The 14,835-nt window shown below is 39.4% G+C and overlaps 1 protein-coding gene across 2 annotated transcripts in view; it reads left to right on the top strand.

The window, feature by feature from the left end:
* Nucleotides 1-14,835, top strand: part of LOC117213465 — a 57,997-nt gene that overhangs the window by 13,993 nt on the left and 29,169 nt on the right. For both annotated transcript variants that reach the window (XM_033458812.1, XM_033458813.1), the window contains exons 3-6: nucleotides 2,337-2,629; nucleotides 6,863-7,248; nucleotides 12,042-12,383; nucleotides 14,389-14,533. In XM_033458812.1, the coding sequence (XP_033314703.1) occupies nucleotides 2,337-2,629; nucleotides 6,863-7,248; nucleotides 12,042-12,383; nucleotides 14,389-14,533 (1,166 nt within the window). The remainder of the gene's footprint in view (nucleotides 1-2,336; nucleotides 2,630-6,862; nucleotides 7,249-12,041; nucleotides 12,384-14,388; nucleotides 14,534-14,835) is intronic.

Consider the following 14,835-nt stretch of genomic DNA (forward strand, 5'->3'; position numbering starts at 1 on the left):
TTGCGCTGGACATTTTATAAAAAGAACGAAATCCGACACGAGCCATCCGGAATGCAAACCAGGAAAATATAAATAAAAATATAAAAAAATAGATATCTCTTGCGTGGCAATCGTAAACCGTTGTTCGTACAAAATCTTCGGAGCATCTACTCGTGTACTTGTGATAAATTCCGACAAAAGCAAGAGGAGGAGAAAGAACGTGTCCGTCGTGTCGTAACTCGTTGATATCGAGTCGTACGACGAAATTTAACATCGATGATATTCTCAGGGCGTAAAAGAGGTTTACCACACCGATGAAATATCTCATCGTTCACGGTGCCGTGATTCGTCGGCGTAAATATTCGGAAGTGGCACCGAGAGAAATTAACCACTCGGAATCTGCGCATAAAATACACGGAGACTCCGATAGAATCTTAAGAAGATGTTTGGAAGTTCGTAACGAGCCTTCTAACGCGACACTTTCGCGAAACCTCGTTACCAACGAGGTTATTGTTGCAAGGGAAAGGCAAGTGATTACGGGTTTGATGGCGTGTTCAAGGGGTTTGGTTTATTTCTGATTGCTGCCGCGTACAGAGAGCAGCCTTCGCCGGCGTTGCTTCAAGGCCGTCACCGATCGATGAAAAATTATGTTCCCTGATGTACACGCTACCGTATTTAGACTTTAGTTACGCGTCGATGCGAAGATAAGCGGAAATAAATGTGGACACGTGACTCCGATCGATTTTAGAAATTATTACGGAACTTAATGGCAGGGAAACGTATCGACGCGTTATAGTTAGCATTCGCAGAAAGTGCACGCCTGTTTTTTCTTCGACAATTGGAGCTATCGTTAGAACGCGTGCCACTCGAAATCGTGGATCGTGTATGGCTCGTGCACGATGGTGCTCCATCTCATTTTGATTGACAACTCGATCGCTGGACTTAAAATCCTCCAACTTCGATACACGAAGCGTGCTCGCAAATACCTTTGGTTTGCAACAAATGATAGATAGCGTTGAAATACTGTGACAGCGTATCGAAGAAAGTTGCCAGTAAATTTGAATATCACTCGACACCGTGAAAGCGATATATAACATGTCAGATAAAATTACACGGTTCTCAGAAGAACAGGGAATAAGTGGAAACGAGATTTATTTTATTAAAATCCGAGCGAAAAGAAGAACGGAGCAAGATTACTACGCATCCTTGAGATCATCATGCTGCAGTCTAAATGCAATTTATTTAGGTCGTTGTTGCAGTGTCGCAGAAGCAACGTTGGCGTCACCCACTTTTCCCCCAAGATAATACCTGTCACACGCGAGGATCGGCTTCTGGCCGACACAATGGAAATGAGAATGTAACCAGCGTGCGTGGCAATATCTCCGTGGCATGGCGTTCTCCCTCGCGTGTTAAATAAAAAGCTTGATGTCCCCGGGCAGAAATAAATGTCTATCGACTAACCGGTTAATTAAGCCTTGTATCCACGGCAAGGAAGTTCTGCCCGTGCTAACGGCGTGCTTTTATCCTAATGTCATCCGGTGGAAAAAGCGCGACGTGCTTTCTTTAGATCGTTAGCGCCCCATCCTTTGTCTCGCGATTATGAAACGTTCTTCCGCGACACCTGTTGGATCATCGTACGCGCGTGTGTAATGTCATTTGCTGCTGCTTTTAGTTTTGTTACAAGACGAGGCATCCCCCTAATTCGTATAATTGGGAAAAAATATCGCGTTGTGTTTGACGACTACTCTTTGTAAAGATCGCGAACAAATAACACGAGACTAATCTGATTATGTTTCGGTTATGGATTCGTTCGTTTTATCACGGACTCGCGCTTTACTTCGCTCACACCCCGACGTAAATTCGGTTTCGTTATTACAATGCAAACCTCGAATGGTATTTCTGTGTTCCATTGCAACAGCGTTCTATACACTAACCAAACTATTACGTAATATACTTTTCTGTCATTTCGAATAATCGGATACATTTCGCTCTTCCCTTTATCGTTTAATTACGAAATTTCTGATTTTCTGTATTCTTTTATGTATCCTATCATTTTATTCAAATGAATCGAACAATCCGTTCGTTTCCAACGAGAATCGTATACATCGTAGTATACATTTGCAATAATGTGAATAAAATTTTCCCGTGAATGCGGTTTTACGTAGATTCGGGCAATAAATAAACAACGCGCGTTTTTACGAATATGAAACTTTTGAATATTCGGAATCGGAACAATTATCAAAAAAAAAAAAAAAAAGGAAGAAAAGAGACGATACAAAAATATGGGAATATTTATAATACGCGAATAATTTTATTTCGTTAGAGAAGCGAACTTCTGAAAGTGTTCTCCGTTATAGGTACACATGGCTTCCAGAGGACGAAGAATCGACGAAATTGGAGGGTCCTCGACCTGTATTGCCCCCAGCACCCCCGCCACCCACCACGCAAGTACCAAAAACGAAGCACGTGAGTTTCGCGAGATCGCACACTCTTACGTCGTTTGACGTTCCAAGGAGCAGAAGCCCTCCGAGGCCGCAAAACCAGGAACGTCTTATAGATTCGCAGCCAACGATACAGAACGCAATGCTTCCTTCGGCCTTACCCTTGATGCACCCGTATGCAGCCAACGAGACCCGAGTTATCGTCCTTGGTGAGTCCCTTTTCCCTCATGCAAATACAGCAATTAACGCTGTGGCCTGCAGTAATTGCGCGTAACGTAACTCGCTATACGCGTATTTACCGTACGTAAAGTTAATTAATCAAAGTAATATAATTTGTCCAATAGTACAAGATCAGGATGCGCTATTTTTTATGCGATAGAATAATTTTAGATTGGAAAATTTGATGGTAGTTGAAATTTTCGGAAGAGCGCTTCCATGCCCAAACACTCGTTATAAACTTTCGTTTATTCCATTTCGAACTTTTAATTGAAATAATTCGAGCGTTTGGTAATTGTGATTGAAATAAACCAAAACTAGGATCGAGTGGCTTGTCATGGGATGGTATAAAAGATGATTTATCGTATAATACGTAGCATTCGGTGCTATAAAAATGTCTCATTGAAAATTCTCGTACTTTTTACAAGTCTCGGCACAGCACCTTGGAGGTCAATTTTCACGCTTTCATACTTTTTTACGGCTTACTCGCATCTCGCTTTTCTCGCGAACTGTGCAAGCTTGATGGTCCTTCAGAAGCACATACACGTTTACCCCATGTAACGAAATAGGCACTACGATGTAACTTAAAGCTAAGGCTGTAGATTGGAACAATAGCACCCTTTAGAGAAAACGTTTCAATAGGATGCGGCTTGTTTGAAATCTTTCTACCCTGAAATCAAGCGCATCTGGACCATCGAGCGAAAAGTTCCATGAAATTTAGAACTCGTATAATTAAGGAAGCAGAATTAATAATAATAGTTGTCCGTAGCTGAAATTTTCGAGGAAGAGTTTAATAAAGCTCTTCCTCTTTCTCTTTGATATGAAATTTAATTATTAATTAACACCTCTGCATCTGGATCAAAAATCTCCATTTTATATTCGATACTTATTATATTATACGCATATTTATATATTATTACCGATATTAATATCATATTTGAGTGACAACTAAAGTGTCCAATTTCCAATAAAATGTAATATTTAGTTAATATGTCCATGTACGAGACAATATATGTCTATTATTTCATTGCTAATAAATGCACTTTATGAAAATATTGATGTATTGCGTAGCGTGCTAGCATAAATGCACAAGGATAGTTTAACGAACTAATTTTCTGTTATTGAATAACGTTATTAACTCGTGTTGAAGCTTTATATACATATATATATTTTCCCATCATTCATTAATTTTGAATCTAAATTAATTATGAAATTAATTAAACGATGAAATTTCATTCTATATCGCTTCTCCGTTTCGCAAGTAGCAGCACGAAACTCTTCTTCTCGTTTATTCTCTGGCTTCGCCATAATTCAGAATAAAACTGACACGTAGAACTTTGAGTCTTCAATGTTGTAAAGGTTTTTAAGAATGGAGGAGCTTGCCTTTCGTTTATTAATGATTATGAGAAACCCAATGTACGATAACGTGAGCACAAGTTTTGTTCTCGAACGAACGGAAATTCTCGTGTTGGAACGGAAATCTTGAGAAAGTCGGACACCTTGATGACACTTCACCAATCATTCGTGATTAAGAAACAGCTTATCAAAGTGAAATAGTTCTATTGTTCTAGCACGAACTGCGATATAAAGCAGTGAAAGCCGTGGAAAATAGATGTCGTAAAATTATATTCTCTACGTAATAATGTCGCGGAGAGAAAAATAATATTTCGCATACATCGTCATTAACAGCGAAGAGACAATGCTACGTTTTTATCCTCTCGGAACAAAAAATCGTAAAACGATATGGAAATTCTGCGATGGAAGAAGTTAACAGGGAGGTGTTGCTCTCTTTCCTACAGTAATGCAATATAGTTACACACATACTGCATGTTGAGGACATGATCGGAACTACGAGAGGTACGAGAGAATACCGTAAATTCAATTTTTCTCCTATAAAACGACGAATAAAAAAAGATGGACGTGAACGGGGTATCTACAAATAGGCGATCATCCATATTTTAGCCTGTATTACGGGAAATAGATTGAGTTTATTTCTCAGCCGACTGTTATATATTTCCATCGTGTACTCTAATGATCGGGAATTGAATTTTTGAAGGGGAAGCTTTATTCGATATTACCGTGAAGATGTTCCGATAAAATTTCTAAGATTTGATATCCGTAATAAATATCTACTTCGGAACATACGCATAAGAGAGACCGTGCGAAATTTGGATCAAGATTAAACAAACAAATTCTTAGTTATTTAACGATAGAGATTTAAATTATTTGCTAATTAAATAGTAAAAGTTGATAGTTCGATGGTAGAATAATTAAGAAAAAAATCATTTATTTATTCAAATGAAACAGTTTATAATTATTTTAATATAACATTTAACCGGATAAATTAGGCAATCGTTTTGAAAATATTTTGTTGCGATAATAACCAAACCTACTTCGCAATCAATCCCTTATCCTCAATCAAAATATTCGAATAACAGGGTAAACTGGAGGACCTTGAAACTCTTACGAGGTATTAACTTGTTGCCCTCGATCCGGCTGTTAGTCCAATATTAGCCAACAAATTGCCAATATAGTCGGTCGAATGAGACTCGATATTGAACTCTCGTAGGAAATGATAACGGCTTCGAGTAGTCTCGTCGCATTGACATTAGATTCGATTCGTGAGTTACACGGAGCCAAGATAGGTGAAAGCGTTAATTTCGCTTCCTCGATTAATTCCTAATGAACGTCCAATTACAGCGTTCATGTAAATTATATTGCTAGGGTAATTTCCACGACGAAGGATATCCGTTTCTTATTCGTCTCCGCGTGACGACTTTCGCAAGAATATGTTACGTCTGGGAACGAGATACGCGAAGCACGTTGAAATTGCTTGATTTGTAATCTGAACGACGCGACCCAGTGTCCTTATATTATGTTAATTTACTTACTGACTCTCGAAGGAAAAAAGGACGATATTAAAAATACGCAGGGTATTTTTGCTCGATTATCTCTATTTATTCTCCACCGACCGATTAAAAAATCGACTAGTTTAATTAAATAATGTTTGAACATTTAATGAACATGGAAAATGAAATATTCCAAGAAAATTCCGTTACGTGTTACTGGCAAAATAATTTTGTGATTTCCATTCAACTTCTCGTTAATATCCGCCACTATACGATCTCCCATTCCAATTAATTAAATGATATCGCTTCTTGCATTTTATGCTCGAATTTAAAATAACGAAATAAGTAATAGACATAATTATCGAAAGCACGTAATCCTCTTCTACGCTTAATAGATGAATTATTATACCTATTTCGGATGTAGCACGAGTTTCTCGTCCTCCATAACAAAGGTGCATTGAAACTAAACTCTACCAAAAACATTTACAATTCCCCAAACCACATCTGAAACAACAAGCAGACCATATCTTTCGAACAACATCTCCAGACCAGTCTCTCTTCGGGCTGACAAAAACGTAGTAGCAGCAAAGTCGAACGGAGCTAAAGAAATTTACCTTCTGTGCCAAAGCTCTTTTCCAGCAACGCCACCTTTCTTTCTGTCGCGTCTACCACCTCCCGTTCACGTCCCTTGCTTCTCGTTATTCCTTCCACCCTTTTCCACTTTTCTTTCTCCCTTCGCTCCTCCAGAGACCGTCAAGACCGAACCGTCTTTTCCGTGGACTGGAGCACTCGTTAGCCTTCGATTTCGCCGATTTAAGGTTGATTTATATTCATCGTACCCGACATGGAACGGTTCGGTATCGCTGCTCACAGTAGCATTATTCCGACACAGACGCTAGTATCCATGTTACATATACATCGGCATTCGATCAGTCAGTCAAGAGAAGGCGATTCGTAAAAGCATGTAATATCGAATGAAAATGTTTTCTCATTTAAGTACTGTGCAGTCTCGTTTTTTCGAGTCCTGTTTAACCAACGTTCCGCATTATCTGAATTATCCGTGCTTTGAATTTTACCATAGCTTTATCTTTTCCCAATTTTTAATACGAAGACTACGAAAGTGTAAATAACGAGGTGTTAAAAAAGCAGTTAATCAAAGTTTCAATCGATCGCATGACGAATTAAATCTAAATACGATAGAATATTACGGAATATTATACCATGAAAATGTTTTCTATGATTTGATCGTACGATTTCCGTATTATCTGAGAGAGGTCCGGACTACATCACGTCGGATAATCGACCTTTCACTGTGTATATCTATATACGTGTCTGTGCGGATAATACAAATGACCTTAAGTTTGAATTTCGCTTCAGAGAAGCCACCGAAGCGCGGTACGATGAAAACCCAGGCGACCCAGACGGAGATTCCAGCCGTGTTCCGGGGTCGAGTCCCCGTTACCCTCAGCCCCAGGACGATACACCGGGTGAAGATGGTCTCGCAAGGGGCGCAAACGAACGGTCTGTTCAACGGTAGGAAGCTGACAAAGAGCTACTCGGAGGCTGGTCAACTGGGTACACCGTTGGGCGGAGGTCAGGCTGGTGCAAACGGAAAGGATGAAACGGAGCACCACGAGCCTCTTCACAGAACGCAGAGCGAGGAACCGCCGAGGTCACCCTTTCTCGTCGATACGCCACCCCCTCAGGGACTCGGAGAAGAGCCATTGACCAACGGGGATATCTCCGAACCTATCATGAGCCATGTGAGTCTTTGGCAACGTTGTTGCGATGTGGTTTCGTTTGAGAAATTGTTCAGATTGAATTTTGAGAACGGAAAAAGATAGTTTAAAGCCGTGAAGATACAAAGATTATCTATATAAAACGGTAAGCGGCAATGTTTGGCGATGATTATTCAATAATATTTCTGGCGTCGTTTAGACGAGTTTAATTTAAATAAGAAATTTAATTCTTATTAGCAATTGAAATACTATTTTAATTTGTAATTTATTATCTAATAGGTAAATAAAATTTTGTCCAACATTTGTAAACGGTGAGCGGAAAAACAAGCGATGGTAATGCCATTATCCATTCCAAATGCGAGTTTTGTCACTTGTAGCTTACCATATTCTGTATCTTCACGGCCTGATAGTGTTTCAGAAAGCACAACGTCAATCTTTCGTCAATCAACGTCAATTCACGACGCGATTAATTGCAAATAAGTAAGTTAAGAGCCGAAACTCGCTCTCTACTCTAGCTTTGTCCCTCGTTTTGTATCAACAGCTAATACGATACGTTTCTCTTTAGGGAGAAGTGCGCAATAGTAATTTCATATCATAGCAGTGAAGGAAATATGCAGTTGGAATAATGCAGCATTCGGATAATGGAAGATTCGAATAGTAGCACATTTGGATAATAGACGTGGAATAATAGAGATCCTATTGTAGTCACAACGATGCAATTGAATTTGTGAAATATAAGGGTTCGTTGCTCGATCGACTCTAAACCTAAGACTTACGTTATCAGTTCTAGGAAAATTAACTACTTTTCTATCCAATCTCGTAAAGGAATCTACAAATTTTCTTTTCCTGTATCACAACTTCATAAAAGCGAGCAGTGTCCAAACTACAGTTCCTGACTTTAAACGATTCGCTAGAATTTGTAACCAAGGTACTCCTGATTTTAATAAATAAACTTTGAGAGTGGGAATGTCCGAAGAGGGCGATACACTCGTGGTCAGCCACTTTACGAATGGCATACGAACGTTGACGTACACGTCAACTCATTTGCGTTTATTACTGCACATCAGCTGCAGAGATTTCTAAGGAGAATTTTTGCTATGTACGTTCGACGATAAATTTTTATTGCTTCTATATTTATACGCTTGCGGACTTTCAAGAATATCACGATGATTTTCATGTTGTCTTTGAGGCCAATTTGAAAATTTTAAATAGAGAACAAGTTTATAATTCACGTAACACGAGTAGAACCAGAGAGATATTAGATATAACTAGGTTTAACTGTTCATTATTATTTGTATTATTCATCGCACAAATTATTTATTTATCACGTAGCTTAACCAGCGCACCGCAGAATTTAATAGTAGTATAATTATAGTCAGGAAATGGAAATTATTCATTCGCGAAATGAATTATTAGTTTTAACTTGATAATTTAGTACGTGTATCGAGCCGTGAATCTAATATCGACCTTCTTCTAAATGAGAAATGGAGTAACAGCCCGATACATTATAAGTTTTAATGGTTACCATGGAATTTGCTTGGTCTTTTAAACCGGCGAATCCCACAGGAGATTTCGTCATACGTGAATTCTGGTAATTCTCGAGGCGGAAGGGAGAAAGAGGATTTAAAGGGTCGTGGAAAAATGTGGAACGTTAAAGGGTGCCTTAAGTACATCGAATTTGTCCGCGATATACGACAGACATTGATCGCGATAAAAAAAAGAAAAAATTGAGTGAAATATCGCTATCGACTAAAATATAATTATCACCCTTCAAATTGTTCTTTCTATTGATGCAATTCGTTGTATTATTTCCGCTTGTCACTTTGTTTGTCGTCACGGTTATACATTCTCTTTGTTCTTTGTTAATTCTGGAATATTTTTCAGTGTAATTTCATTTTTCCTTTTTTTGCAGGGACCTAAATGAAAAACTGGCAAAAGAGTTAGTCGAGGTATTGTTTTTTGGAAATTTTCAGAAATTAGTAACGTGAAATTTTGGCGATTAATCGGTGTCACGGTTAATCCCGCTTTGAATTCTATTGATTGGATAGGTCATCATGATTCGATAAACCAGTTAAATGCTCGCAGCGCGTCAGCACAATGTGTCCTAAGCTTCGGCGAGAAACAGATGTGACGCGGACTTGTAACGCAGGATGTACTGTATAACTCGATCGTCCTGGTTATTTCCTCCGCCTACTGTATAACTTAATTTCTCTCCACTATTTCTTTGTTCGTTAGTCGAAACTTTGCTCGCAGAACTTTGCAATCTGATTTATAGCGTTGCGTTTTAAACTCGGATAACGATCTGATATTTCTCTACAGTTCTTAGATTAAACGCATTACAAGCTATACTCCATGTTCGTTTACAAGTAACTATTTTCTTTCAAAGATCTTTTTTATGGTTGCACTTACTGCGTTACGGTACTTTGCGCAGCTCTTTGCAGCCTGCCTCGTGAATATTTCACAAACGAATAACGTGCGAAATATTAGGTCGTGCCACGGTACGGTTTTTTAAACAGAACTCGCGATTTAACGGAAGAGATACGAAGCTTTTATAAGCTCGTGCGATGTCTCGTAAAAGTTAATTGATGTAGCAAGAGAGGCGAGAAAAGAGAGAAGAAAAAAAAATGGTACTTCGAGAGATAATCATCGCAACATTCGAAGCATTTTATTTTCGCAATACGTATTTCCTAACTTCGACGATAAAAATAACTCGTTTAGATATTTTCTTCGCGCGTCTTTATAAAAGCTAGCGGACGCTTTTCTCGACGTATCAAAATACATGGGAAGTTTGCTTCAAAATCGCTTCGAGTTACATAGAAAAAAAGGAAAACTTTCCCTTAAACGTGACGTCTAAACCAACAGCCCGGGAAAAGTACACTCGCAAGGCGTCCTACGATCTTTTCTTTACAGATATAACCACGACAAAGAGGACACGGGATCCTCGATCCGCCTCTGTGGCAAATTGAATTTTTCTCGAGCAACGACTTTCGTCCTGTGTTGCGCCACTTGTCCTCGTGGATTGATCGATGCTCGACAGGCAAAGTGCCCGACAGGAAATTCCTTTGATAGCGAAGCAATCATACAGGCAGCTGTTGACTAGATTCGCGTTGGAATATTGCCGGTACACTCTGTGTGCGCTATTCGACTCGAATCGCATTGATTCTGCTACTTGGAGAGCAGCAGAATCGGTTGAAAGGACTCGGCCTCGGCTCGTGATGCTCGAATCGCTGTAGGGTACTACTTGACGCCACTCTCGATTCAGAGAGAGCGAAGATATTACAGATTCCAATTTCGAACGGTGGTTAAGCAACCGGTTCGAAAATCTGCCGAATTATTCGCCGATCCTGCTTGCTTCTGTGTAGCATCAAACGTCTCTCTCGGCGACGTTCCATCCGATTCAATTTCACGTATGAAATCTCACCGCTGTGATAGTAGCGAGACTAGATATCGATTAGGCGGCCAACGATTCGGTTTTCCGGCCGGTCTCCTACGTAACCTGACCATCCTCGAGTATACCGATTTACGTGTATCCAGCTTTTTCACCGAGTTTAAGCTCACATTTCGAACAGTGTAAATCGTATAGGATTCGCGTGCGAGGCTACACTAAAGTTACCCGAGCCGTTCAAAAGCCGTGACGATTGAAAAAGAGAGAATCCCGTTCGATTTTATCGTAATATTCGAGAATAACGTGGAAACTGCAAGCGAATAAAAACAATTAATAAAATAACGTTAGCAATTTTGCCACACGTTATTATACATCCTTCGTTGCGAATTCAACGAAATTATATCTAACTATCAACGATTTATCGACTGCAATCAATGACGAATTTATGCACGAGAACCTGCAGTGTGCGTGTGCACCATAAATTCTTCAATTACGAGAGAATTATGTATCCCACAGCGTGCCACAGCAAAACGTATAATCACGTACTTCGATAGAGTTTTAGGTTATTTTACGATTATCATAGTAAAATTTGATTCTGTACAAATTTTCCATTTGTCATGTGGAATTTCCGTGCAACATATACAAGATAAATGTTTAACGTCTATGCAATCATTGCCTTCGTAGTTTTTGCGTAACGTTTAATTTGCACTGCAATTTTTTTCAATTTGCTATTCGGATAAAAATCGCTGATTAGCGGGCCATCCCGTTCACGCATGCGAACGAATAAAAATTGCAATTAACGCGTTAGATAAAGTAGCACGGGATTAACTAATTTATTTTCGAGGCTTTTCCCGCATAAATCATCCGAATAGTTTCTGTGGACAGGCGTTTACGCTATATTAATCAGAAGGTCGGGCAAGGATCAAATTTTAACGCTATTTATAGTAGATTATAATGAATTATAATGGTAGTGTGATCGAATTACCGTCTGATTAATAAAATAAACGTTGTGAAAGAGCGAAAGCTTGTCAGTGGAGTGTAATTAAAGAACACACAACGTCGTTACGGATATTAACTTATTGATCGATGTTTCATCGTTTTATGACATTATACGTTTCGAACCGTTTCACCACCAATGCGTGCGCGTCCTCCAGTTTGTTCGTTATTTCGTGTTTCGTCGCTCTTTGACGATATGATTTTAATTAATATACTGGCATGGACAGACTCGCCGGAAGAAGGTACACGATCTAATTATTTTCGACGTGTCGTGCGTCATAAGGCTGACAATACGTTTATGAACGTTTTACTGGCTCGAGTTTGATAAAAAAAAAAAAAAAAAAAAAAAAAACAATAAAAGTTCCAGGACGACCGAATAGAATCCACGTTAATCACTCTCTTGGTAAAATGTCATGTTCTCTCTTTCGTTTTACAGTCCTTGAGTCATCGAAGATCCGTCGATTTGGACGACCAGGAGATCCTAATAGACTTTAAGCCGGCGCCTGTCTCGCCGGACGCTCGCGCCCTTCTCAATCGTATGTCCCAGACGACACGAAGGTTCCTGCCCTTACAGAAGACTCTTTCAGACGGTGAAATTCGCGTGGAGAGACGCGAGCTGATCGGCGAAGCCGGCGAGCCAAGTTACCCTCATACGTGCAGGAGGAATCATCAGGACTCGTGGGGCAGGACCGTCAGAGCAACCGTCCAATTCTCCTCGACGCCCGAGGATCTGTCCCTGCTCAGGGTCGCTTCGCCCCAAGAGGATCATCCCGAAGAGGTAAGTATCCTCTCGATTCTTCTATTTCTTATATTCGGTTGACATTAAGTCGTAATGCACGGAATTCCCGATGGTCTCGGTTGAAATAAATATGGTTTTGCTTCTCATGCAGATAAATTTACGTCGCACGGTATTCCAAGTACTATCGCTATCGAAATGCAATGTCTCCGATAGTAAAGTTTGAGAAAGCTGGATAGAGCCACGTTAAAGAATTGTTATCAACGATCACGTATCGAACGCAATTCTTTCAATATTCTTTCGTCTACCGTTGTATGGAAGCACAACGCAGTATGGAACACCGAGATAACTGCTACAGAAGCATTTTGAATCTCCGAGCCAGTGCAATTTCTATTCCTGCTACGTCGAAATCTTCCAATCTCTCTATTTATCGAATTTTTCGCATGACCTCCTTGAAACCGACGCGTAATACCACATTATCCTACTATCAATTTGCTCGGGCTATTTTTGTTTCAAAAATTAGTCCTCCAAACGTAAAAATTGTAATTTTATATTACCCACGTCTAATTTCGAAGCAGGATACTGAAACTCGAGTCAAGAGGACAAATATTCGATTCTCGATAGGAAGACATTAGCGAAGTCAACGAGGAGGCGAAAAGTTCGACGAACTCCAAGTCCAACTAAATTTCAATACCGAAAGCTTGAATTTTTCTGATCCCTTTCCTCGGAGCTAAATCGAAGTTTAAAGTTAATAACGTGTGCAGTGCATCCTGAATTTAAGCACTTTCGAAACTTTTCTCCGCCTTAATTGCTTGAATTTAAAAAAAATTTTCGCCTGGATAATGATCGTCTACTCGGCTCTACCTCTTCGTTTGAATAATTCATTTGCTTCTCGATTTTTTTTTTTTTTTTTAGCCACCCTTGATCCACTTTATTAAAAAAGCTTTTTATTAGAAAATTGAGATCGTTGTTCCTTTGTTATCCTAATTAATTAGTTCCCTTTTTTCCTATCAACAAACGTCGGTCGGGCGTAAATTTTCGAAACCATTAAGGAAACTTTGCCGATTATCTAAAACTAAACCGAAGCTCTTAAAATTTATCCAACTGCAATTGCAGTCTATGAAACGAGACTGTCGTTTTTGTTCTTTGCCATCGAGGTAAACGTACTTCTTCTCGAGGAATATTTTACTCGCTAACTTCACGTAACACTCTTTAATCCTCGGTTATATTTCTAAGGGTAAATTTTCGTAATATTTCCACTGAATGTATCTTTTTCCTTCGTTGAAAGATCGTAGAACTAATTAAAAGTTCTTTAAGAATTCGCTGCTTTGTGCAAGGTGCTTGAATTCTAATCGATCACGGTTCAACAAGCCCGGAGAAAAGTTATTTTAATTGAACGAAACGGTAACTTTTTTCCCATTCGAACATATACAGCCACTTTTTAAAGCGAAGATAAAAAGTCTGATCGCCTCCTTAGAAATAATAGCAAGATCTCGATTACTTCTCGACGATCTTGTCGATTTTAACACCCACAGTCTTACGATTGGGTATACGTTATCGCGCGTGACACCGATGATATTCGTCTTAACGAAGATCGGTATTAATTTTTCCAAAAATATCTACATATTAAAAAAAAAAAAAAAAAAACGCTTCAATTTCCTTCAAAAAATAACGAAACACTTTCTGTCAACGCGGCATGTAAAGCTCTTGAAAAATATCATATTTATTCGGTCCTCGACAGTTTCGATCATCCTGACGTCAAAAATTCTAGCAAATTTCCCAGTTTGGACGCCGGAGGGCTACTCAGGCTCCCATCATCGACCTTACTCAAAGACTTTAAAGCTTGGAAACTCGAAGAGACTAGAAATCGATAGTCGTCGAACGAACTTGTATTTTTCTCCTGTTTGCCAGAGTCGGAAAAGTGGAAAAGAATAAACAAATGGGAATGTCGGTGTTCAGTGGAAAAACCACTTCACGTAGCGTCACCGCGATGTTCTTTCTCGATATGTACGTCGCACGTACAAATGTACGACGCATATTATTTTAGGAATTTCATGAAAATCTTATCCGGCGAGGGCTGTTCCGTAAGAGAAGCGTGTCATTGGAGGATGGCGTGCAAGGCTTGGCGTCGGATGATTTTATGCTACCGAGGTCGCTTCCCACGTCTCCCACTTCGCCGACTGCAGTATCAGGTACGAAATGTGATCTATGTTTTTATTATGTATGCACTCGCGAGGAGTTTCGAAGAAATTGCACCGTGTGACGTTTGCAAACGAAAATTCTTTGAATTATGTAACATATTTTGAAAATTCTATGACTGTTGAAGTAAAATCTGTATGAAAGGAACGAACCAGAACAATATCGTAATAGACCGAACGTAATAGACTGACTTATAAAAATGTGCGAAGGATCAGGAATGCGAAAATGCAAATTTTTGATCAGATGTACGGATAGATCGACTTCAACCCCATATCTACCTACTCCTGCGTAGTTT

Source organism: Bombus bifarius, unplaced genomic scaffold, assembly GCF_011952205.1.
Source record: "Bombus bifarius isolate JDL3187 unplaced genomic scaffold, Bbif_JDL3187 scf7180000009111, whole genome shotgun sequence".
NCBI lineage: Eukaryota > Metazoa > Arthropoda > Insecta > Hymenoptera > Apidae > Bombus > Bombus bifarius.